The sequence below is a fragment of the Pleurodeles waltl genome, chromosome 9, assembly GCF_031143425.1.
Source record: "Pleurodeles waltl isolate 20211129_DDA chromosome 9, aPleWal1.hap1.20221129, whole genome shotgun sequence".
NCBI lineage: Eukaryota > Metazoa > Chordata > Amphibia > Caudata > Salamandridae > Pleurodeles > Pleurodeles waltl.
In genome coordinates, this window is record NC_090448.1 from 1,102,282,256 (window position 1) to 1,102,306,261 (window position 24,006).

Genomic DNA, 24,006 nt, shown 5'->3' on the forward strand with positions numbered 1-24,006 from the left:
AAGCAGCAGTCGCTCTGGTGAAATGAGTGCGCAAGTCCTCAGGGGGTTGCTTCTTGGCCAAAGTGTAGCACATCTTGATGCAAAGAAGTACCCGTCAAGAGATGGTACATTTTTGCAACGTCTTCCCTTTCTTCGCACCCACATACCTGACAACGAGTTGAACATCCACTCAGAATCCTTTTGTATGATTAAGATAGAATACCAACGCTCTTTTTGGGTCCAGACGGTGGAGTCTCTCCTCCTCCTGGGAAGGATGTGGGGGTGTGTAAAAAGTAGGCAGGGTGATGAGCTGGCCTACATGAAAAGGCATAACCTGGGGAAGGAAGGAAGCCTTAGTGCGTGACACCACTTTGTCAGGGTGGACAGAAAAGAATGGAGGTTTGGATGAAAGGGCCTGAAGCTCACTCAACCTGAGAGCAGAAGTGATGGCAACAAGAAAGACCGTCTTGAAGGTGAGGAGCTGCAAGGGGCAACTGTGCATCGGCTCAAAGGGAGTACACATTAAATAAGTAAGGACAAGATTGAGGTCCCACTGAGGCATGATAAATGGAGTCGGAGGAAATAAAATGTGTGAGACCTTTTAGGAATCTACTCATGATAGGACATTTAAAGAGTGAGGTCTGATCAGGTAACTTAAAGGCCGAAATGGCAGATAAATACCCTTTAAGGGTGCACAAAGCAGAGCCCTTCTGGTCCCAAAAAATAATGAACAAAAGGATCTCAGATTGAGGGATAGAGAGGGGATCAACAGATTTGTTGGTGCACCATGCCACAAATTTATGCCAACCCCAGGCGTATACCGTTTTGGTGGACGGACGCCTGCCAAGATAATATCACAGACTTTGGGTGGAAGATCAAAAGTAGTCAAATGTCGTTGCTCAATCTACACACACGAAGGCAGAGATTGGACAGGTTAGGGTATGGAACTGTCCCCTGCTGATGCGACAGAAGATCAGCCCCAAGAGGCAGTCTGAGTGGAGGATCGATGGCCATACTCAATAGCTTTGGATACCATACTCTCCGTGCCCAGTCCGGAGCCACAAAGAAGACTTGGGCCCTGTTGTTCCTGATCTTCTTGAGAACTCGGAGCAGAAGTGGTATAGGTAGAAAGGCGTAAAGTAGGCCAGAGTTCCACTCGAGACTAAAAGCGTCTCTGAGCGAGTGCCGCCTTGGAAACTCGAACACGCAAAACAGCTGACATTGCGCGTTCTCTGCAGAGGCAAACAGAGCTAACCAAGGCTCATCCCACTGCTGAAAGAGACCTTGTGCCACCTCCGGATGGAGACGCCATTCATGATCAGCTGTGCATCCACGGCTGAGTTTATCCTCTCTGGCGCTGAGAGAACCCACCAGATGGTGAACCAACAGGGTAATGCCCCGATGTGCCAGCCAGTGCCTCCTGACAAAGGGTCCAGGACCCTACTCCGCCCTGTTTGTTGCAGTACCACATGGTGGTAGTATTGTCCGTGAACACTTGCACTACCTTCTCTGAGAGAGGGAAGAAATGCTTTCAACGCAAGCCTGATTGCCCGGAGCTCCAGAAGGTTGATATAGCCCAGACTCCACCGGAGACCAGAGGCCTCTGATCTCCGCCTCTCCCATGTGGATGCCCCAACCGAGGATCAACGCATCTGTCACTATAGATAGATCTGGCTGGGTAAGAGAGATGCATCTGCCATGGACCCAATTGGAAAGCCACCACTGCAGGTCTTTTGCAGTCCCCCCCCCCCCCCCCAAGATCTGGACCATGTCAGAGAGATTCCCCTGATGCTGCGCCCACTGGTAACTTCAAGTCCCACTGCCAAGCCTGCATATGCCATCTGGCCTGTGTCACTAGTAGGATGCAGGAGGCCATGAGGCCCAGCAGCCTCAGAGTCAGTCTCACCAAAACCCAAGAGAGGCTGAAAGATCGGAATCATAGCCTGAATTTCTTAGACTCGCTTTTTGGGAGGGTAAACCCAAAACTGCACTGTGTCCAGAACAGCTCTGATGATGAAAGGGAGCGTCAGAGGGAGTCAGGTATGACTTCAGCACGTTGATAGTAAACCCCAGTGTGTGCAGGAGGCTCGCCGTAGCCTGAAGGTGGAAGACGACTTTCTGGGGCGACTCCGCCTTCAATAGCCAGACGTCGAGATAGGGAAAGGCTGAGACCACTAACCTGCACAGATGAGCTGCAACCACCGCCATCACTTTCGTGATTACCGGAGGGGTGCTGGCCGAAGGGGAGCACAGTAAACTGATAGTGCTTGTGACCTACCATGAATCGTAGGTAAAGTCTGTGGGCAGGCAGGATGGGGATTTGGAAATAAGAGTCCTGCAAGTCCAACGCTACCATCCAGTCTCCTGGGTCTAAGGCAGACAGAACCTGAGCCAGGGTCAGCATTTCGAATTTCTCCTTCTTGATGAAGTAGTTGAGGTCCCGAAGGTCTAAGATAGGATGTAAGCCCTTGTCCTTTTTCGGCACCACAAAGTAGCAGGAATAGCAACCACAACCTATTTCTGGCACAGGAACCTTCGCTATACCTCCCTTGGCCAAGAGAGGCGGGACTTCCCGGCGGAGGAGTGCCAAATGATACTCCGGAAGTTGGCTGAGTGATGGAGGCATGGCCACTGGATCAGATTCGAAAGGGAGGGAATAGCCTATCTGCAAAACACACCTGGGGACGGACTAGCAGGGTTTGGAGGCTGCAGTGCGGGCAGGGGTGGACTGGGCAGACCTCTGGTTCCCGGTCCCAGGTGGGATTCCACATCCCCGGCCATGCAGCGACTAAACAGAATGGGTGGCACGTTGGCTGGGAGGGGGATGCAACAGGGAGCCCCTTGCGTGGCCACGAAAGGGACGAAAAGACGATTGCTGGGGGCGAGGGGCAGCAGAAAGACCAAAGGACGAGCCGTAACCTGAGAATCCTTGAATCTCTCCAAGGCCGAGTCTGCTTTGTCTCCAAAGAGACGGGAGCCATCAAAGGGCATGTCCATGAGAGACTGTTGGACATCCCCCAGAAAACCAGAAGTACGCAACCAGGCGTGGCGTCTCAAGGCCACAGTCGTAGCAACCAATCTCCCCAGAGAGTCTGTCGTGTCCAGCCCACATTGGATTGTGAACTTTGCTGCATCTCTACCATCATTGACAGCTTGGGAGACAATAGCATGGGCCTCCTCCAGTATCTGCGGCAGAACATGTGCAACCGTATCCCACAGAGAGTGGGTATAGCTGCCCAAAAGGCATGCAGTGTTCACGACATCTTCCCAAATTGTTCCAGCCTTTTGGATTCCCTACACGGGGGTGTGGAAGGGAATGCGCCTGAAGAAGAGGAAGCCTGGATGACAAGACTCTCAGGCCTGGGGTGTTGGGACAGGAATTTAGGGTCGTTCAGGGCGAGCTGATGGCGGCGTGCCATAACCATATTCACAGGAGCCCCTGTGTTGGGTTTGGACTAAGTACCCAAAAGGACATCGGTGAGGGCTTCACTGAATGGTAAAAGTGGCTCAGATGTGGAAGCCACTGGTTGAAGCACCTCCGTCAGGAGATTGGACCTGACCTCTACAGTAGGTAGCTCAAGGCCAAGGACCTCAGCCGCCCTACTGACCACGATAGTATAAGTAGCTCCTTCCGCTGTAGCCACGGTAGGAGACAGCATGCCAGCGACTGTAGAAGTGTCCAGTCCACTGGCCTCACCTAATTCCTGTGCACAGTCCAAAGATGGGTCATCCTGGAATTCATAAGGGTGCAGGGACCCCTACAATCCTTCCCTGAATTCGTACCCAGAGGGAAAAGGATCCAAATCTGACCTGGGGTGAGTAGGCCCCATCGAGGACAGAGGTGGCATCGGCCAACGCTGCTATGACTCAGAGTTGTCAGGGATAATGATTGGGTCAATGTTGATACTGGGCACTACCAACATCGGGAGTGTCGACAATCGAAACAGTGCCAGGAAAGGTCTCAGTGGTACGACCGGGAGTCTGTGTGGATCCACAAGCTGATCCGGAGGGGACACCAGTGGCCGGAGCCAAAGCCGCTGGCGTGGAACCTGAAGGCCACTCAACCGAACCCCTCCCGTCCAAAAGCGCCATATCGGGGTCGGTCCACCCTAAAATGAGGCACATGGTCTCATGGAACTCCAAGTTGCGTGGGGGTCGCTCCTGGAAATTCGGGGAAGCACGGAGCAGACCCAGAAGCGGGCTCAGAGGATGGAGGCCTTGGGAGTCAACGCTCCTCCTGGCTTGCATCAGCTGAGCGATGGGGCGAAGTCGAATGGTGATGGGACAGCTTTGACAACTTCTTTTCTTACAGGTGCCTGAAGATTTAGAGAAAGACGAATGGTGGTCGCTCTGCGAACGTTCGAGACCTTCCTCTCGAGCGAGACCTGGACCTACACCGAGTCGAGCGCTGGGCCGTCATGAGCTCAAGGGAACGCTCCCTCAAGGCCTTCGGGTGCATTGCCCAGCACTCCGAGCACGACTTCGGGTCATGGTCGCGCTGAAGGCACCACAAACAAACCCAATGTGGACCCGTCACGACATCATGCGATGACAGTCCTCTCACGACTTGAAACCGGTCTTCCGAGACATCCTCGATGCACCAAAAAAAACTCACAGAAAACTCAACGAAAGGGTTGAAGTTGATCAGAAAGAGACCAGGGTAGCTCCCTCTGGATCAGCGTGTGGCGTGGAAAGAAAAGAAATGACGTCACTGCATTGAGGGGGTGTCTATATACTACTCCCGATGACGTCATGGCGACTACGACGCCAATGATGCCCGCAGTCGACCAACGCTACTTACCGACGCGCAAGGGTATTGCTCAAAGAAAAATCTCCCGATCCAGTCTGGCGCCTGGGGGAAATTCTAAGGTAAGGAATCTGCAACTAGAAGTCTATATCAGATACCCAAGATAATTGTATGCTGCAGTATAGCTCAAGGTAGTGGGACATGCCATTTCTTCAGCACTTTGTTTGAAAACTTTTCAAATATCATAACCTTGAATTTTAATTTATTACGTAGTAGCTTATTTTTCAGGTTAAATTCATGTACTTTGTCAAGTACCATTGGAAGGCTGATGTGGGAATAATCCAGTAAAATTATGTCACTGGCATATTGAAGAAGTTGCATATGATGTCTATGAATTTTGGGAGGAAACTATCTAGCAGTGCCCTGAATTGGACCAATGTCAGCAATGTACAGATTGAAGAGGATAGGGCAGAACACAACCCAGTTTCGGGCATTTTGGATTACACCCACCTGCCATTCCCAATTTTTAATCAAACCCAGGTATTGGAGTATAGAGAAATTAGAGCCTGACGTAGGTGTGTCTGAATGCCTCATACTCGGAGATTGCTCCAGAGTATGTCTCTCAACTTTATCAAAGGCAACTGAGTAGGCTATGAAGCAGGTGAGTAATGGAGAAGTCTTGCTAAAACTAGCCTGCTGTGCCAGGATTGAAAATACCGCAATATTATCTACAGTGCTGCAGCTGTTCCTAAATCGTGACTGGTAAAAATAATTATTGTCTTTCCCTCTATTCAGTCTTCCAAAGCCCTCAAAATTCTAGCACACGCCTTCCCTTCCACATCTAGCAGGGAGATGAGGTGGTAGCAAGGGGGATCCCAGGTTCCACCCCCACGTGCCCAGAGAATGCGATCAACGGACAGGCTTGCAGCCCCACCCAAGCTGCGACCACATGGTCAGCTGCTTTAGCAGTGGGCCCAGGATGGAACAACTGTAGGAAGCCCCCGGGCAGTGAAGATCCTCCTGCACCCAGCCTTGTGGTGCAGACCAGGGGCACTCGTGACGTCACTGGGATGCTGACGAAGTGAGTTTAAGACATGGGACCTGTATAGTGATTTCTGTTGTAATTGAAACTGGCAGCAGGCACGCTGTTAGGAGTATCGGAGCAGGGGATGAGGCCAGAATGAAATGCTCCAGTCCTCATAGTGGAGGTGAGCAAGGGGGTGGGGGGGCACCTGCAAGTGGAATGCGGTGGGAGAGCTCACATGGAGCCCATAGTGCCTGGACCATATGAGAGATCACTGACTAGGGAATCGTTGCCCTGCCCATGCATATGCAAGTAGCTCCCACTGCAACAGCGCCCAATAAAAGTGCATCATAAAGAGAGGACCTGGGGTCTGACTGCTCATCTGCCCTTGGGGCTAGCAAGTCATCCCCACACCTACACATTGAAGCACACAAAGGATATGGGGCAGTGGTTAGCTCATTGTGGAGCTTTTGTAACTACACCCAGGCTGTGGAGAGTAGGAGTGCGGACTGACAAGTTCTTGGTCTGGAGGCATCCATTCCCTGGTGAACAACTATCTGCATGCCGCAAGAGGGCGCTGCTATAGAGAGATACAAGGGAACCGTCCTGAGCAATGAGGGACCCCTGGTGGCAATATACAGTTGAAGTGACTGGTCACACAGACAGGAGGACCACCACCCCTCACAGGAGCAAATTAAAATTGTTAAGTTTATGGTCTACGCTCCGCAGACTGGCAAAACTGGAGGTGAAGGGGAAGCGTCTGTCCAGTGCACGGAGGCCTCATATTAGGCCAACATCTTTTAGGTGATACAAGCATCATGCACCACCCTACCACAAAGAATCATAGTGCCAGACCCAGGTCTCCCAGAGCTGGACCTGAGACTAGATGACGCACTTGGACTCCCCGCACTGTCCCGGGCCATTGATGGCTTCATGATCTAGATCTACCAGCAACACCAAATTCTAGTTTTGTTCTGCTTGAGAATGGGTGAGGGGCTCAGTGGGTACATTGACTGCCACAGCTTTAACACTTGTGTGTAGTTCCTGTTAAGGGCAACACCAGCTTCAGGGGTGGAAGTATAGGGTGGGAGGAACGTGATGCGAGTTGACTGGGGTAGTTTCGGAACGACTGGTTGGAGTATGCATTGCAGCACACGTAGGGATGGTGGTTCAATATAAAACCTGGTAGTAACTGGCAAGGAAGGAAGGCTGAGTTGGGATGTAAATGGGGCCCAGAAACAAAGGACTGATCTGTCGTTAATGTGAGGATACTTACCCAACTCCAGGCCTTAAGATAATGTTGTGGAATGTTAATGGCCTGCCTAACCACATTAAGCATGGGTTGTCTTTGGCCTAGTGAAAAGACACATACCAGATGTTTTACTGCTGCAAGAAAACCACCTGGAGGCCAACATCTGCCTCCTTTGGCCAGATATGGCTATGACAGGGTGTTCCAGAAATGATTTGCAAGGACCAACTGTGGGGGTGCCATCCTGGTCCGCAGACAGGTGCCCATGGCAGTGACACTAACCACCTCTGATTTGCAAGCAAGATATTTATTGGTGGAAGGAGTGATAGCAGGGCAGACTCAAAATTGGTGAGCGAGACCTTAGAATTACTTAAAGATGTCCTGATCGACCTCTCACTTAGCTCCAGAATTGTGGGTGGAGACTTTAGCTGTTTCTATGCAGAACCATTACCATATTAAACGACCCCATGCGAGAACAGGAAAGAAAGTCGTGACTGGCAACTTGGGCTTTGTGTACTGTGCTTTGCGGCATGTGTGGCACTCACAGGAAAGAGAATACTCAAACCTCTACTGCTCACTAAACATCGATCTTCTCTCTCTGCCCAGCACAAACCTGCTTGCCATAATGGGACATATATATTACCCTGGGGGATGTCAGACCACTGACCTGTAGTAGAGCTGATGTAAGGCACAAACCCTGAACAGACTGAAACGGCCTCCTAGGGAGGCAGTGTCCCTTCTGATTGCAGATCTACCTCTCCCGGTCCTGTCCAGGGCTGTGTGGTAGGACTTCTATCAACCCTTTATGGAGGAGGAGCTCAGCACTGGACTCTCAGATATGCAAACCGGCAAGACCTTTGGCCCACACGGGTTTCCCACTGAATACTATCTGAAATTTTGGAAAGCACTCTTACTACTGCTGTCAACAAGGCCACTGCTAGGGGTTGTCTGTCCAAGGGACTGGACTTGGTCATCATAGAAGAACTTCCCAAAACAGGGAAGAGCCAAGGTCAATATTCATGCAAAAATTCTAGCCATCAGGCTACTTCTGGTTCTCGCCTCCTTAATCCACAACGGACCAGTGTGGCTTTATGCCCAACCATAGTACCCACGGCATCCAGGAAGCAGTAGCATGCAGTGATCATCTGAAAGGAGGAACACTTTCCTGTTGCTTGACTTTGAAAAGGTGTTTGATACATTGAACTGAAACTCCTTGTGGGAGGTGTGGCACCGGCTGGGTTTCAGGCACAAATGATCCAGGTGCAAGCTAATGGTGCCTTGTTGGATACTTTCTCCATAGGTCAGGGTGTCCCTTGTCACCTCCACTATTTGCTCTAGCAATAGAGCTGCTAGCAACATGGGTCAGAGATGATGTCCAAGTAGAAGGGTTTCTGTGGGGGGGGGCAAGGTGGAGGACCGCATAGCCTTATATGCTGATGATGTGGTGCTGTTAATAAGCTCATTGGGAGTCCACAGGCCCACATATCCTTCATCTTGCCAGCCAGGCTCTGACATGCAAATTAATTGGGCCAAACCCCTGTTGGTGCCCCTCACAGGCACTGCAGACACCACAAGCTGGTGGACTCAAGTCCCCATCCTCCGACTAAGGTTTAAGTACTTAGGTGTACATATCCCGCTACTGCCAGACCAGGTGTGGCCCCTCAACCTGGCCTCCTTGCCCACCAGAATGCAGGCAGATCTGGGGAAATGGGCTAGACTACCTCTTAATATCCTAGGCTATTTAAAATGATGGTCCTGCTGCGCTTTCCTTACGTGTTCCAAAATGTGTTCCATATGTGATTCCAGCAAAATGGTTCGAGGGGGATTGAGGACATGGTACGCACCTACTTTTGGGCCAAAAAAGAACCCTGCATAGCATTTGGAAAATGTACCCAATCTACATTTGATGGGTAAATGGCAGTTGCAGACCTAAGACTATATTACTGCGCGAATCAATTTGTCGCAGTGAATGACCCGGTCTTTTTTAAAAAAAAAGTGTCCAGCCTTTGGGCTAAAAACATTATGAACGTACGCTATGGAGCACCACTCCCGGGCTCTCTCCTGGAATCTGAAAAAAAAAAATAGAGAATTTAAGTGTGGAGAGAGACCCTGCACTGGACGGGATGTGATAGAAAGATCACGCAGTAGACTGCCCTGTAGAGGGTGGTGACTGGGTTACACTGCACCTCTGGAGGGCAATAACAGGTGGGACCTCATTGGTATTGCTAAACTAGGGGACATCTGCAAGAAACGTATATGAAGTGTTTCCAAGACCTTAAAGGTGAGATCCACCTGACTCAATCTCAATTCTACAAATACCTTCAGCTCTGGCATGTCTGACTGACACTTGAGGATCCCAGTGGAACACCCCACTAGTTCGGCCCATTGGAGTCTCCCGACAGGAATGTTAGAGAAAAGTGACATCTCCCATATATTTAAGTCACTAATCGTTAACTCACCAGATCTGTTCACCCACAGAGGGCTAGATGAGAAGCATAGGTAGGGACAATGGAAGACGGGAAATTGAGGGAAGCCCTTATAGCTCTGAGAGATTTAGGGATCTCATCCAAACTACGGTTCATTCAACTCTATTAACTAAACACTACATATCTGACACAGTTGAAGCGGAGGATTGCCCATAAGCGTCCTTTGTCCTCTTGCACGTGCTTCGGTGATGAAGAATCGGCTTTCCACTTCGTTGTCAGGACCTGCCTTATATTGCGAAACTGGGTATCTGTTTTCCACATCTTGTCTAGAGTTTTTGGGACGCCCAGTAGAGAAGATGGCACCTATTGTCCTCTTAGGGATGATGGAGGACTTCTATGCAGGGTGGGGAGAGTCGGGAGAAAGGTCATTGGTTGGGGTTGGAATCTTCATTGTGAAGAGGGATACTGCTCGAATGTGGGGTTCCAGCCACTACCCTGAAGGTAGCGGATTGGCACAGGGGGATGAACTGGTGCATTAAAATAGTGGAGCCCATCTATGTGGCAAGGGGTTGCTCACATAAGCAGAAGAATAAGAGTAATTTTGGTATAAACAGAGCATAAACAGTGGATGATTATTGCCTGCAAAAATTGAAGGGAGTGATTGCCTAGTCTTAGCTCTAGAAACAAATGACCAGGCTGTCAGAGGGCCCTCCAAAGCCCCTCCTGGGGGGTCACTTTTGTGGCAAATTATTTGTAAAAGTTGAGGGGGGCTGAGTGCATTATACAGGTTTCGTGTGTCCAGATAATGTCCCACTGAAGTAAAAAATAAAGCACTTGCAGGGATTCTTAGAAGTCTAACCAGACCATCGATATTTCAGGAGATGATTTTAACAAACTGGAGGCTGAGCCTTGATCGTTAGCGTGACATGCATTATATTGGTTAGTATTGCTGATGGTGTCTAGAGCAGAGAGCTGCTGGTATCCAACTCCAGTCTGCAATTTGCTTTTGCTCAGCGAGGGAGGGAGGGAAGCTTACTTTCACAAGCATCGCCCTCTGTAGGGCAACAGCACTGTTACACTGATAATTGATGTTGGAGTGGACGGGCTTAAGCATCCTTTTAAAGTTGTGATGAACAAGGTTATGCCTCCTAATGCTAAAATGTGAGCTAATAAATGCCAAATGTTACCCCGTTCAAAATATTGTATGTATTGTATTTTGTATTTATAGAGCGCATTCCGGCATAAGCATCGAATCGCTAGAAACAAAAAAAGTGAGTGAGCCAAAGGACAAGGCAGAAGAAGAGAAGAAACCAAAACTACTGCGGAAAAAGCCAGGTCTTTAACTTCTTTCTGAAGGCCAAGTGATCGTGTTCTTTCCTCAGCATAGGAGGGAGCGTATTCCAATATTTAGCTGCAGCCACTGTAAATGCCTTATCACCCCATCTGGCCTTTCGAGTCCGTGGTATGACAGCCAATTTGGAGTCAGCAGATCTGAGCTGACGGCTAGGAATATACCAGCGAAGTCCCGAATTCACAAGATCCGGGCTGCTGGTATATAGAGATTTATGTGTTAAGCACATTGTCTTGAAGGCAATACGTTTCTTCACAGGCAACCAATGAAGTTGCCTCAAAGTGGCACTGGCCGAAGTGGAACAGGGGAGATTGAGTGTTAAACGACCTGCGGTATTCTGGATCAGTTGAAGTTTGCTAAGTGACAACTTGTCACAGTTAAGAAAAAGGGCATTGCAATAATCTATTTTTAAGATAACTAGAGCAAGAGACACCAATTTCGGAGCTTCTCCTGTAGATAGGTAAATATTTTTCTCAAATTTTTCAGTATCCAAAAACAGGTTTTAGTGATAGAATTGACCTGTGGTTTAAAGGATAAAGCTGTGTCAAAGATGACCCCCAGATTCTTAGTAGAATCAATCGGAGCTGGAAGATCTCCACATACTGATGGCCACCAGCAGGTGCTCCATAAATTTTTACTAGACCCAAAAAGACGAATTTCCATTTTGTCGCCGTTCATTTTGAGCCAGTTCATGCCCATCCATCTATTAATCTCACACATACATTGGTGGAAACGGTCGGCGACTTCTTCCCAATTCCCATGAATGGCGATGATCAATTGGGTATCATCCGCGTAAGAAGAGGTCAGAAAGCCAAATGAGCAAATCAGTCTGGCCAAAGGAGCCATGTACAGGTTAAATAGGGCAGGGCTGAGTGAAGAACCCTCAGGTACCCCGTAAGGTAGCTGGTATGCTTGGAGCTTTAAAGTCCCCGCAAGTTTCTTTAGTAAATCTGTTTTCAAGAAAAATCTTCAGAATGTCTAAAGCTGTGCCCCTAATGCCAGCCTGGTGTAGGCGATGCGTCATAATTTGAGGGGAGATGGTGTAAAATGCTGCTGACAAATCAAAAAGCACTAAGACAGTGCCAATTCCCTCATCAACTAGTTTCCGAATCGTAATCGTAAGTGGAGACAAGAGCAGATTCAGTGCTATGGTTCTTTCTAAAACCATGTTGAGTGGGATCTAGACTGCCAGAGTCTTGAAGGAGCTGAGCTAGTTCTTCATTGATATGTTTTTCGAAGATCTTAGATTGGAAAGGCAGTAAGGCAATGCAGTACGATATGTTCCTCTCAATCGATATTTAGGCAATAAGAATAAGAAAGTTATTAGGCCCAGAATTTCCTAAATTTAAACCCTGCTGTTCTTCCACTGTGGCCTAACGACATGAGGAGGTATGCTGCCAACCCCGAGGTAAGGCCCAACTTAGTATGAAATGTGCTTATATTCTAGTCAAGCTTAACTGGATGAGATAAGGGGATGCTAAGGTCTCCAAATTGTTTGATATTATATTTGGGGAGGAGTGTACCAGGGCTGAAGCACACATTCTATCTGGCTCACATGCGATGCTTCTTTAAGCTAGACTGGAGAGTGATTGAACTAAGCCCGATTGCAGTGTCTGCAGGATCCCTGTGCTGGACTTCCCAGCGCTGTTGGAGAATATAATTTGCTTTCACATGCTTGGATGACACTGTATTCAATCTCTCTCAATCTGGGCCTTGTGGTACCTGTATTTGATGGCAGTGTTGTTCAACTTGTCATTTTCTCAGGGTTGTAGAGCTAGACAGTTCATGAGGGACAGTCTCCCCTTCCTTTGTGATGTCAACACTAATATAGACTAAATTGCACACAGTCACTGTGCTCAGTTATTAGCAAAAACAGGATAGAGTTTATCTACCCTGTTTGAGCCTTCACATTGTATTAGAGTGTTATTGAATGCTATATTTCTGTCTGATTTTGTTTGTTATTTTAATCTTTTCTTCTCTCGCCGAGACAGATGTTTAGGATCCATCTAAGCTTCAGCACCGGGGGCCTGTTGGTACTCCCCTGTGGCAAGCAATATAGAGTAACTCTCAACCTACTCAGAGGTGGGGACAGTGATGTTCTCCACGATTAAGGAGCTTGCATCTCCACTGAATCGATGGTACACTTCCTATTCCAAGATTTAAGACTATCTGTTAATGATTATAGCATATTAGGAAGAGAGCTAAGCTTATCAACAATTGCTGTGCAAGCGTTGCTACAGAAATTGTTTCTAAAATTAAGAGGGGCCATCATTCCATCAAATGTGAGCTGAATATTGTTGAGCTTATTATTGTGTTGGCCCGTGCAGGTGGCCAAGTATAGTAACCAACTGAGCTGTAATTCGAGTTTATGCTATTGCCAGTTCAAGACATTAATAACAATGGCCAGTGATAAACTGATGGAATCTTAACGTTAGAGTTACTGATCAAATTATTCAAAACAGTCAGGGGTACTTAAGCTGGAGATGGGTTGGTATGCATCAGATCGTCCAGTTACTGAGCATCTGCGTTGTCCAAAGTGAAGTTTCCAGAGATAGAGAAGTTTGTGCCAAAAATAATGGAAGACTACTCCACATTGGGATGGAGCACTGAAGACCAGCTTGATGAGTCTAAGCAGAGCTCTTGGCTCTAGCAGGGCAGTGGGAGGGGGCTCAGAAAGGCGGGCATGAGCACTGAGCAGGCACCCAAAATAACTGGACGGGAGAAAGCCAAAAACAAGCTTGGTTAGCAGGATGCCAATGTCTTTCCAAATAGTTCATAAGCCCTGCCATTTAGATGGTGGCCTTTTATGTAGCCAGGTAAAAAAAAGTGCTACCAATTCTAAAATGTACTCTAAAGTTCACCAAGAGTGCGGTTTCTCTGTGCTGCACACCCATTTTTTTGTATGGGGTAGTGTTCTTGCGCCCCTACGCTCTCTCTAGGGTAGAGATGAGGCACTGCTAGTTAGCCAGATCAAAACCAGTATTAGGCAGACAGGTGTCACCTGTAGTGGGTTAGACTCAATCCCCCACACCGCAGGTAATTCTGCCACCCAAAACTCTGGACAATGAGAGGCAGTATATGTTTCAATAAGGTTTTAATTAAGCAAATGCATCTTAGATAATAAAGTATGTACTGCAATAACCAGGACGATGAAGCATGACAGGATTAAAATTGTGACAAGGAGAGTGAAGCATAAAAAATAAGGCTACCATATTGTCACTAGTCATTAAAATAATTCCTACCTAAGCTACGTTAGAGCACAGCATGTTAAGGTCTAGTTCTGGCCTTCAGGTTCCCCTGGGAAGACATCATCCCTCGTACCTGAGCAAGAGGCCTGAAGCCTGCATAAGCAGCTGTAGCAAGCCATTCTGCTATTAGCATACAGTCGTGGTCATCAGGCTGGAATCTCCCGCAGGTATATTTGCAGGTGTATAGTGATGAAATGTATTTGTGTTCCCATCCGCTGCTGGAAATGTGACACAAGAATAAAAAATGTCTGTTCTATTGGCTGGATGAGCCTCAACAACAATGTGACTGGACTCTACCCCCCCACTAAAACACACACATTCTACAGAGATCTACATTCTACCACTTCGATTGGCCCAAGCCGGTGGCTACATTATCCAGATGTTGTGGTTTATCCTTCTTCGATCCCAGAAGCGATTGTGCATTATAATTCCCTTTTATTGATCACAGAAGTGGTGTTATGTGTTGCCCGCTTCCCTCACTGTATATAGGTGTGCGCTCTTCAGTCACCACTTCATCCAGCAGTGTTGAATTATTTTCCGTCTTTTATTCATCTCAAAGATGTTTAGGTGTACATTTTTCTTAGCACAGTGACCGGGGATTAAGCAATATGGTGGAGGGGTGGGGATTAAGCAAAATGAGAGAGAATACATGGAGGAAAGAGTAACAAGAGAGCAAAGTGAGTGTGACGCGAGAAGCCCACTGGTAACAGAGAGCAGTGCTAAGGGGACGGAAAGGGCACAGGGGAGCACACCAGGAAGACAGCTGGATAGCCATGCACTTTTATGGACTGCTAAACAAAACGTTTTAAAAAAAGGATCTCTTAAAGCAAGCAGCAAAAGCATAAAAGCCAGCCAAACACAGATGGTAAAGAGAGTATAGTCCAGGGGAAGGACAAAAACAAGATTAACAAAAAATCCATCAAAAAAGAAATAGTCAAATGAGTGACAAGAAAGAAAACCAATGGGCAGGCTCCAAACCCCTGTATGTACTTCGTAAGCCCACAATATGTCTTTCACAATCAAGCACCTCTGCTGTCGGTAGGCTCAACCTAAAGAGAGCTAACATTGTTCACCTGTTTTTAGGTCTTCCCTATAGACATCTTTAGTTGATCCATTGTCCACCATATAATACATACAGTGAGCACTGGGGGAGTTCCTTGTTCATGATTGCATGGCCTTCCCGTCTATCTCAATTCTCTGTTCCTTAATTGATGGCTTTCCTCCCAATTTTTGGGTTCGTGCCATCCACACTGCTGCTGATTTGATGGGCTGTTTACTCACAATGCAGACTTGATGGAACTTTCCTTTCAGCACTTAATTGTAATACACAGCTTTCCTTGACCTTTGCCTGCCTGGCTGCTCCTTTCCACATTTCCCCACCCCACCTCGGCCTGCTTTTCCCCTTTTTCAAATTGCCTCTCGGTTCCTCTGCCTCTTTTTAGTTCTAGCCTAAAGATGGTTTTAGCAGTCCTACCAACCACAGGTTTTCCAAAATTATAAAAAAAATATGGAAATAAACAGAGGCTTTAATCAACACACTTTCACCACTGGTCTGTTCAAATATCACTCAAATTATGTTCCCTCCCACCGAAGAACAAAGTACAGGTCAATGGACCAGCTCACTTGAGCCATCGGATGCCTTTAATTTGACTGACTGCATTTAGCAAGGCACATGAATACACACATCTAAACAATAGTTCCCCATGAAAATAACTTTTAAGACACTTATACTTCCCTATATAAGAAGGGCAGTGCCAGATTACCAAGTAGACAAAGTAGGCAAATTACCTATGGGCACACTCCTTTTAGGTGTCCCGCGAACAATGAATCAAAATAATATTGATTTGATCTTGAAAGTAAATTACAAACAAGCTTCTTAAATGGTTTCCAAAGGATAGAAAAAAATGAATCAACTCAAAGAAACAGAAACTATACATTGAAGACTCTAAAGATAAAATACTGTATTCATGTAATGAACCTATTAACAACTTAAAAAACAAAAAACATAGACATAGGATGCACGTAAGAGTGTCTTAAAAGCTCATCTTCTGTCACCTTGTAAAAAAAAAAAAATGTGCAAACTACATATGTGTATTGTTTAGTTTTGTGTAATAAAATCGGTTCATTAATATTGTCGGTTGGTAAAATTAAAAACGTATTAGGAGATAGAATGCGAGGAGGGCCCCGGAATTTCGACTACCTTAGTGTCTCTACAGGGTTTCATTCGGAACTGAAGAAGGGTGTTATCAACTAATTCCATGACACTGAAGACATTTAAGTTCAAATGATGACTCATCAATCTATACCAGCTCTGGTATATTTATTTATCTTTTAGAAAAAGAGCACAAAGCGATAGAGTTGACAAGAGTGAATATAAAAATTTCTAGGTCGAAACTACACAGTCTCAGCTGTGTGACTGACTTTTCAAACATCAATATCGGACTTGAGGGGGACCTCTAGGAACGACATGAACTGTAGCTTCATGAAAGGGTTTAACTTCAGCTATAAGAAAAAATGACAATGTTTTTGCATCGACTCAAGAGGGACCTCTAGTAACAACTTGAGGAACTGCATCTCTCTGTGAAAGAAACATTATGATTTTGCATTTGACTCCAGACGGACTGCTAGTGATTACTTGCGAAACTGCAGGTTTGTGGATAAACGTGTGTATTTTTTGTTTATGTGTGTGTATATACATAAATATATATACACACACACACGAATATATATACACAAACATATATACACACACAATATATATATATATATATACACATATATATATATATATATACATACATACACACACACACTAACATTAAACAAAAATCAAGAAATTTATTAAAATTGGTACTTTTAACTCTTGATTTGTAATAATCTTTGGCAAATGTATTTATTCTCTGGAAAATAAGCATAAAGAATTAAAACAGAATACATCTGTATGCAAATGTATATGTTAAAGCCACAACCCCGTCAGCCTGGTTAAAGTAATTTGAAGTACTTGCACCTGATGTCACACGCACCTCTAGTAGCAACTTCTGGAACTGCAGCATCATAAAATAATTTCAATGCTTTTGAATCGGACTCGAGAGGGACCTCTAGTAACAATTTACAGTTTGGGGAGATTTCAGTTGAGCCAGATTCCAGAGGAGCACCTAGTTACAATTTAAGGAATTGCAGCTCTGGGAAAGAAATTTGGAGATTATGCATCTAACTGCAAAGGGGCATCTCCTAACAGCTTACGGTACTTGCAGGGTTTTGAGTAACTTGCAAGCCTCATGAGAAATAAATAATAATATTCATATATGCAGTTGTTTGTGACTTAAGTGTGGCATCTTGTAAAGTTTTGAAGGGCTGCAGCCCTGTTAAAGGCTTCAAGCTGTAGTCTGGCTCGAGAAGGACTGTTGCGAGACTGCAATCATGCGAAAGGCCAGACCTATCGGCTTTGCCAATGCTTGGTTTGTGATATGGTACATTGTAAGTTTGTTCAGCAACTGAAAATATAAACTTGTGGTTTGTCTATTTACTACTTTCCCTTTTCTCAATCGTCCCTTGTTGCCCAATCCTGCTTCCCTTGCAACATTTCTTTTTTCAAATTTTTTTTTTTTTTTACATTGACTCACGAGCTGCTAAGTGGTATCAGCCTGCTTGCTTCTTGATTTCCTGCTTCTGTGCACTATTTCTCTTTAATACACCATTCCAAAATAGCTATTGGCCACCTCTGCATGCGGAAGTGTTGTGAAGCCAGTGCAAACAAGCATTAGCAAAGTCAAGAACTCAGCTTTTCAAGGGCCAGACCTATTGGCTTTGCCAATGCCTGTTCATATTGGGTGGACTAAGCACACTAAAAACTGTGGACTAAGTATATTAAAAATAGTCACAGCAATATCCTACCCCGGTTGTTTTTTTGATAATCTTGGTATTTATATTCCCATACCCACACAGGGTGCTAAAACAATATTCTTGTATCATCGATTCATTCGGAGGCTGAAATAATTGTGGACAAGTCAGCTACACAGTAAGGCATTTCTAGATGACATAGCATTTGTGAAAGCACAGGTGGAACTAGTCCTCTCGCAACATGATCGTATAGCAACTTCTTTATTAAATAAGCGACCCACAAATGTCAATTACAGTCTCTGGAAACAGAATGATGTGATTTATCCCGTGGTACATGTAAGTAAAACAGAGTGGAACACCTGATCCACTGATTTCCATTTTGCTCCTAGTATGAAAACCTGTTTTTAGGTATTGATCTCCGTACTGAAAGAAGGGATTCCATTTCCTGGAAATTACAAGGGGCACAAATAAGCACATTAAGGACTACTGAAGCAAGCTATCATAAAGTGAACCAACCGAAGTCAAACACTTAGTAAGTAAATATTAAGATCATTGTTGAATTCTTAGAAAGGTAGGCCAATGTGAACTTGGACATAACTTACTTGGATATGCTGCTGCCTATTACCCCCAAAGAAGTCAGTCTGAGAAGGAGACATTCCAAGGTGGCGAACCAAGCTGTCCTTTAGCGTACTGATGCAGTCTGGGAGGAAGCCACCTGTTTGTACTGAAAACATGAACACATCAGCCACCTGAAAAGAAGAAAAAGAACAAGTAACTCAGCTAAAAAAGGGTCATTAGGTACTTGAAATACAAAGAACCAGATAAAGTTGGGACATTAACACCAAACGTGGCACTTGTATCATGTTAAAACCACAGCTGATGATTCGATGTTCGAAAATAAATTACATATACATCATACCCCAATTTACTTGGAATTACAAAGAAATGTATTCCAAATTTAGACTGTGCAAGTCAAACAGGAATAAAAAGTGACTCCAAGTCAAAGATTACACATAGGTGTAACCACAACAGTCCTGGCAGTGACATTAAGCTTTTGACGTCATTGTGCACTACATCCCTAAATGTAATATACTCTTCTTAAAACAATTCACAGTCTATCCTGCACATGAATTACTTTGAACATTGATATTGTTCAGATGTTTTTAAAGCCTACCAGGAACATAAGGAGGAACTACTGTTGCATCACTTTCAAAACGGTACTGAATGAGGCAGCTTTTCATACTCTTCACTCTGTTTGGAAAAATTTGTTATTTTTGTGAGCATTGCAAACTGTTAATCTAAAATCTTTAAAAAATATCGGAACTAAAAAAATTGTGAATTTAAGCATAAAACGTCACAGGCTAAAACCGACTTATGAAATGGTTTTAGTAACAGTTAACCAACAGGAGTTAAAATTATGAAATCTGACAAGTCAAGCACCTGGTGAGGCTCATCTGGGACAATTCTCCAGTCCACAATCCCACTTCGAGATTTCATTGGAGGTTTTAGTAGAAATCAATGCAAGATTTAAACTGTTGAAGCACACAGTTAAAAGCCACAAGAATTGTGTGCATATCTGTCAATAACGGACCAAGATCCAAGACTATCTGTTAATCAGATAACCACTACCATACTACCATTGTCTGCCAATTCTGGTAAATCACTTCCAAGTTCCACACAGAGAAATGGAATAATGATAGCAGGTGTGCATGTATGTTTCATCGTACAAGAAAGCAAATTACAGCAGGAATTTTAAGTGCAAAACTATCAGACAAACAAGGTCGCTTTAAATGGCAAATTCAATTTAAAAATCTATATGTTTTGTCCCGAAGTGTAGATTGCAATAGGCCAGTGCTGTGAGTTTCCAGGTCTTACAGAGCCCCATCATGGAAAACAGGGGGAGTAGGGGATGGCGTCAGGCTGCAGAATCTCCTTGCAGACTATGGGTATAACTAAGAGTATCACCTTAGAGTGGGGCAAAATGAGGGCAGTTCTTAAGCAGACTTGGGGCTTCCAAATTTCATCTAAATCTCTCACCGAGTTATAAAAAGAAAAAAACACTGATAATTCTACAAAGCAGGTTTTGATTCAAAATCACCAGTCTCTTCCCCACTGCAGCTAAAAACAATTTTGAAAATGTAGGGAGGCTGGGCGCATGGCAATACACAGACCGCAATGAAAAACAAGCTTTTGCAATGCAATGGGTCTCGCATTTACTCGAGTTAGAGCTATTAGTGTTGTAAAGTCCAAACTAGACTTTTCTTGCCACAAAATAGAAAATGAAAATTAAAACAGTTGACATTAGCAAGCCGATTCAAAGCGCCGCAGCCAAAATACATATATATTTTTTAAATCGAGTGCAATCGTGCTGTGTAAAACCTTGAATTCACAAAGGAGCGCTACGATAAAGAATAGAATTAAATTGGTAGTCATGTAAAGGGCTCGCTTATTGCCCAGCGAGAACGCACTGCTTACAAAGTAAAAAGAAAAAAGTAGTCAGGAAACCTTACTAAAAACATGGAGCCTCGTATGTTTTAAGTAGTTTACCGGTGTTCGAGGATGGCTAAACACCAGAAAAGCCATGACGTATGCATGCCTTTCACTAATGACATCAAGCGAATTTTAAAAGGCAAGCTCACAAACCAACAAAATGGATTGGCGTGACATGGGCGTGGTTAAAAGCCCCCAGAGAGATTACAACAGGAGTCTGAGCGCTTGCACGCTCGACCCTAATGACAAGCGATCTCAAACCCACAATAAACAAGCATTTGCAATGCTATAGGTCTCGCACTTTCTCAAATTAGAGCTATTATCATTGTGAACTCCTAATCGGACTTTTCTTGCCAGATAAACAGAAAATAAAATGTAAAACAGTTTCACATAAGCAAGCAGATGGCCGCCATGAACGTGAAGGAGACAGACAATTAGAAACAGAGGTTTGCTTGCAGTCAAATGCATTGGCAAAACTGCAATTATCAATGTTACTGGCAAAAGTGATTATCCATGTAACAGGGTAGATGTCATGCAAAGCACTTGACTACTGCCCAGCGAGATCGCGCTGCACAGGAAATAAAAAGAAAAAGTAGTCCAGAAGCCATGCGGAAAACAGAGTCTCGTATGTTTTCAGTAGTTTACCAGTCCTCTCGAGGAGGGCTGAATACCCGAAAAGGCATGACATATGCATGCCTTTCACTAATGAAATCAAGCAAATTTTAAATGGCAAGCCCACAAACCAACCAAACTGATGGGCACAACATGGCATGGTTAAAAGCCCACAGAGATTACAAGAGGGGCAATAACGCATGCTAATGGTTGACACTGTATCTAAGTTACAAGACTTACGTGAATTTTTGTCACCTGTTATCCCTTTTTGGTACCCAGAAGGTACAGAATAAATGTAATACAATCAGTTGGTCTAGGAAGCTGGCCTGGTGTGTGGTGGGTACCTAAGGTACTTACACCTTATACCAGGTATCCCCTATTAGTGTAGTGTAGGCAGTGTCTAGAAGCGAGGCTCTCTAGGATGAGCAGCCACGGCTTATCTAGGAGACATGCAAAGCTCATGCAAAACCACTGTAGTCACACAGCACTTACACAAAACACTCAGTTGTACAAAAATAAAGATACTCTATTTTTGGACACCCAATACCATAAAATATTAGAAGGGCAACCCCCCAATAGGAGGTAAGTAATATACTAATTATATACACTCGTAAACAGTAAAAGTCATAGAAAAGGTTAGAAAACAGTGTAAATGCAGTTAGACAATAGTGTCCCTAGGGGGAGCACAACTCATATACTAAACAATGGAATGCAAACAGGACCCCCACCTAGGTAAGTGGAATGTGTAGAGGGGAGCTGGGGTACTGGAAAACCACAGAGGTAAGTAACAGTACCACCCAACGACCAGGAAAGCAGCAGTAAATCACTGGAATTTCCCCAAATCACCCAAAAGGAAGGTGTACGAGGGGTGGGTGTAGCGTGGTGCTAACAGAACAGAAACAAGTCGTGAAGTGAAAGGATGTTTAGTGGAAACTTTGTCTTCTGTATGTCTCCTTTACACACTCGGTTAGGTTCCATCCTCAATCCTTTTTCCCTTTGACGTTGGTTCTTTTCAGGTGGGACCTCTGGGGTCTGATCTCTGGTGTCTCCTCCGAGAAGAAGATCCAATGTGGTCCGGTTGGCCAAGGAGAGGAAACGCCAAAAAGGAACAGAAAGGTATGTCGGACATCTTCGGACTACTGGTCAGGGTTAGAAAGGGTGAGGTGCGGATAGGTGTGAGGGTTGTTGGGGTTACCGCCAACCATACAAGCTGTCACCCAAAGTGTTGTGCTCTCAGATTTCAGTGACTTCCAAAAGGTGAATAAATAACAGACAAAAATAAACAGGCAAACAATAACAGCCCGTGATAGGAGGACTGTTGCCTTCACAGTGTACCTAGTTTCTTGGTATGGTGGGTTAGTGGAAATTATGGGTCTGTTCCAAGGAAAAGCCAGAGTGGGTATCCAAATGAACAAAAAAAAAAAAGAAAAAGGATGGGAAAAAAACAACCTCATTCCAAAGCTACTACAAAAAGATGAGGTACGCTCTCTCATCAATGATAAGCTACTATATACTTCTTGCCAAAGGAGAACAAAAAAAAAAAAAAAATTATATATATATATATACACACACATATATACACATACATACATATACATATAAATACATGTCAACAAGAAATGCTCACAACCGGGCTCCTGGAGGCCCGAGAGGGTGGTGCGTCATGAACCGGCAGAGCACTCCGGTTAATTATTTATAAAAAATTGAAAAAAGCTTCCACAGAGAAGATGCACACTCAGGAATTCGCAAAAACTAACAGTATTTATTTACACAATGCGTTTCGGCTGGCAGCAGCCTTGTCATATACACGTGAACAAGGCTGCTTGCCAGCCGAAACGCGTTGTGTGAATAACTACGGTTAGTTTTTGCGAATTCCTGAGTGTGCGTCTTCTCTGTGGAAGCTTTTGTCAATTTTTATATATTTTTTTTTTTTCTAGGCAAGCCCTCTACTCTTGCCTTGCTCGCTCCCTGGTATATCGGTAGACGACCCGTCTAATCCCTTCTACCTCCCACTCCCTCCCGAGGATTGCCCGGTAATGGTTGTGGAGGCAGGAACGTACCTGCCTTAGCCATGCCCTTCCAGGGACGTGGCGGGCGATGAGTTCTCGAGGGGCCTCCGAGTCCTGCGTCGTCCGAGGTTCGTTCTCGTCGTTTCCTCAGTGTGACGTCTCTGCTGCTTTCGGCGTCTCTGCTCCTCTCAGCATCTTTCCTTCTTTCGGAATCTTTCCTTCCTCTGGCGCCTGCATCAGTTGTCCGACGCTTGTTTCCAAGGAAACCTGGACATCCGGGTTTCCTACCTCTTCCGGGTCCTCCCCAGCAGTGCCCCAGGGGGCACCCTTTGGCCGACCTGCCAGGGCTACAGAAGTAAAAGAAGACACCCACACAAGACTGGAAGGAACCAGCAGTGGATTCCTGGAGAGGAAGACCTGTGGAGACCTGTGGAGAGAGGGGACCAGGTCCAAAAGTCACAGTGGAGTCCAGGAGGAGTAGGAGCTACTACTCCACCCAGCTGTACTTGCAGGAGTTGGTCAATGGTGACGAAGATCAGGCCAGCCCTGCAGCCCTGGAGCCGGAGGAGAGTTACTGAAGGGTGCAGAAGATTTCCTATGCTGGAAGGAAGATTTCAGACAGGTGTCAGTGGAGGAATTCCGCCAACAAGCCTTGGCAAAGGCAAATATCACGGTTGGCGGAAAGTGGTGCTGCCTGGGACCAGCAAGGCCCAGGAGGACTCAACCCAGGAGGGGGAGCCTGAGGGGTCCCTCAGTGACACAGAGCCCACAGGAGCAGAGACAGCTCCCACAGGAGTCCAACAGAACGGGGACACAAGTTGCAGAAGGAGCCCACGCAGAACACAGAAGGGTGCCACACCTCAGAAGACCCATGCAGAGGGCTGTGCATCGCAGAAAGAAGTGTGGAGGGCTGGAGCTGCAAGTTCCCTTGGAGGCGATGCAAAGAAGCCTTGGCAGCTGCAAGAGTCATGGTGCACGGGGGTACGGTCCTGCGTGGGAAGGCAAGGGCTTACCTCCACCAAAGTTGGACA

General features: G+C 45.6%; 1 protein-coding gene across 3 annotated transcripts in view; it reads right to left on the reverse strand.

Moving 5' to 3' along the window:
• Nucleotides 1-24,006, reverse strand: part of EXD1 (exonuclease 3'-5' domain containing 1) — a 555,213-nt gene that overhangs the window by 160,961 nt on the left and 370,246 nt on the right. For all 3 annotated transcript variants that reach the window (XM_069208820.1, XM_069208819.1, XM_069208821.1), the window contains one exon: nt 18,467-18,613. In XM_069208820.1, coding sequence (XP_069064921.1) covers nt 18,467-18,613 — 147 coding nt within the window. The remainder of the gene's footprint in view (nt 1-18,466; nt 18,614-24,006) is intronic.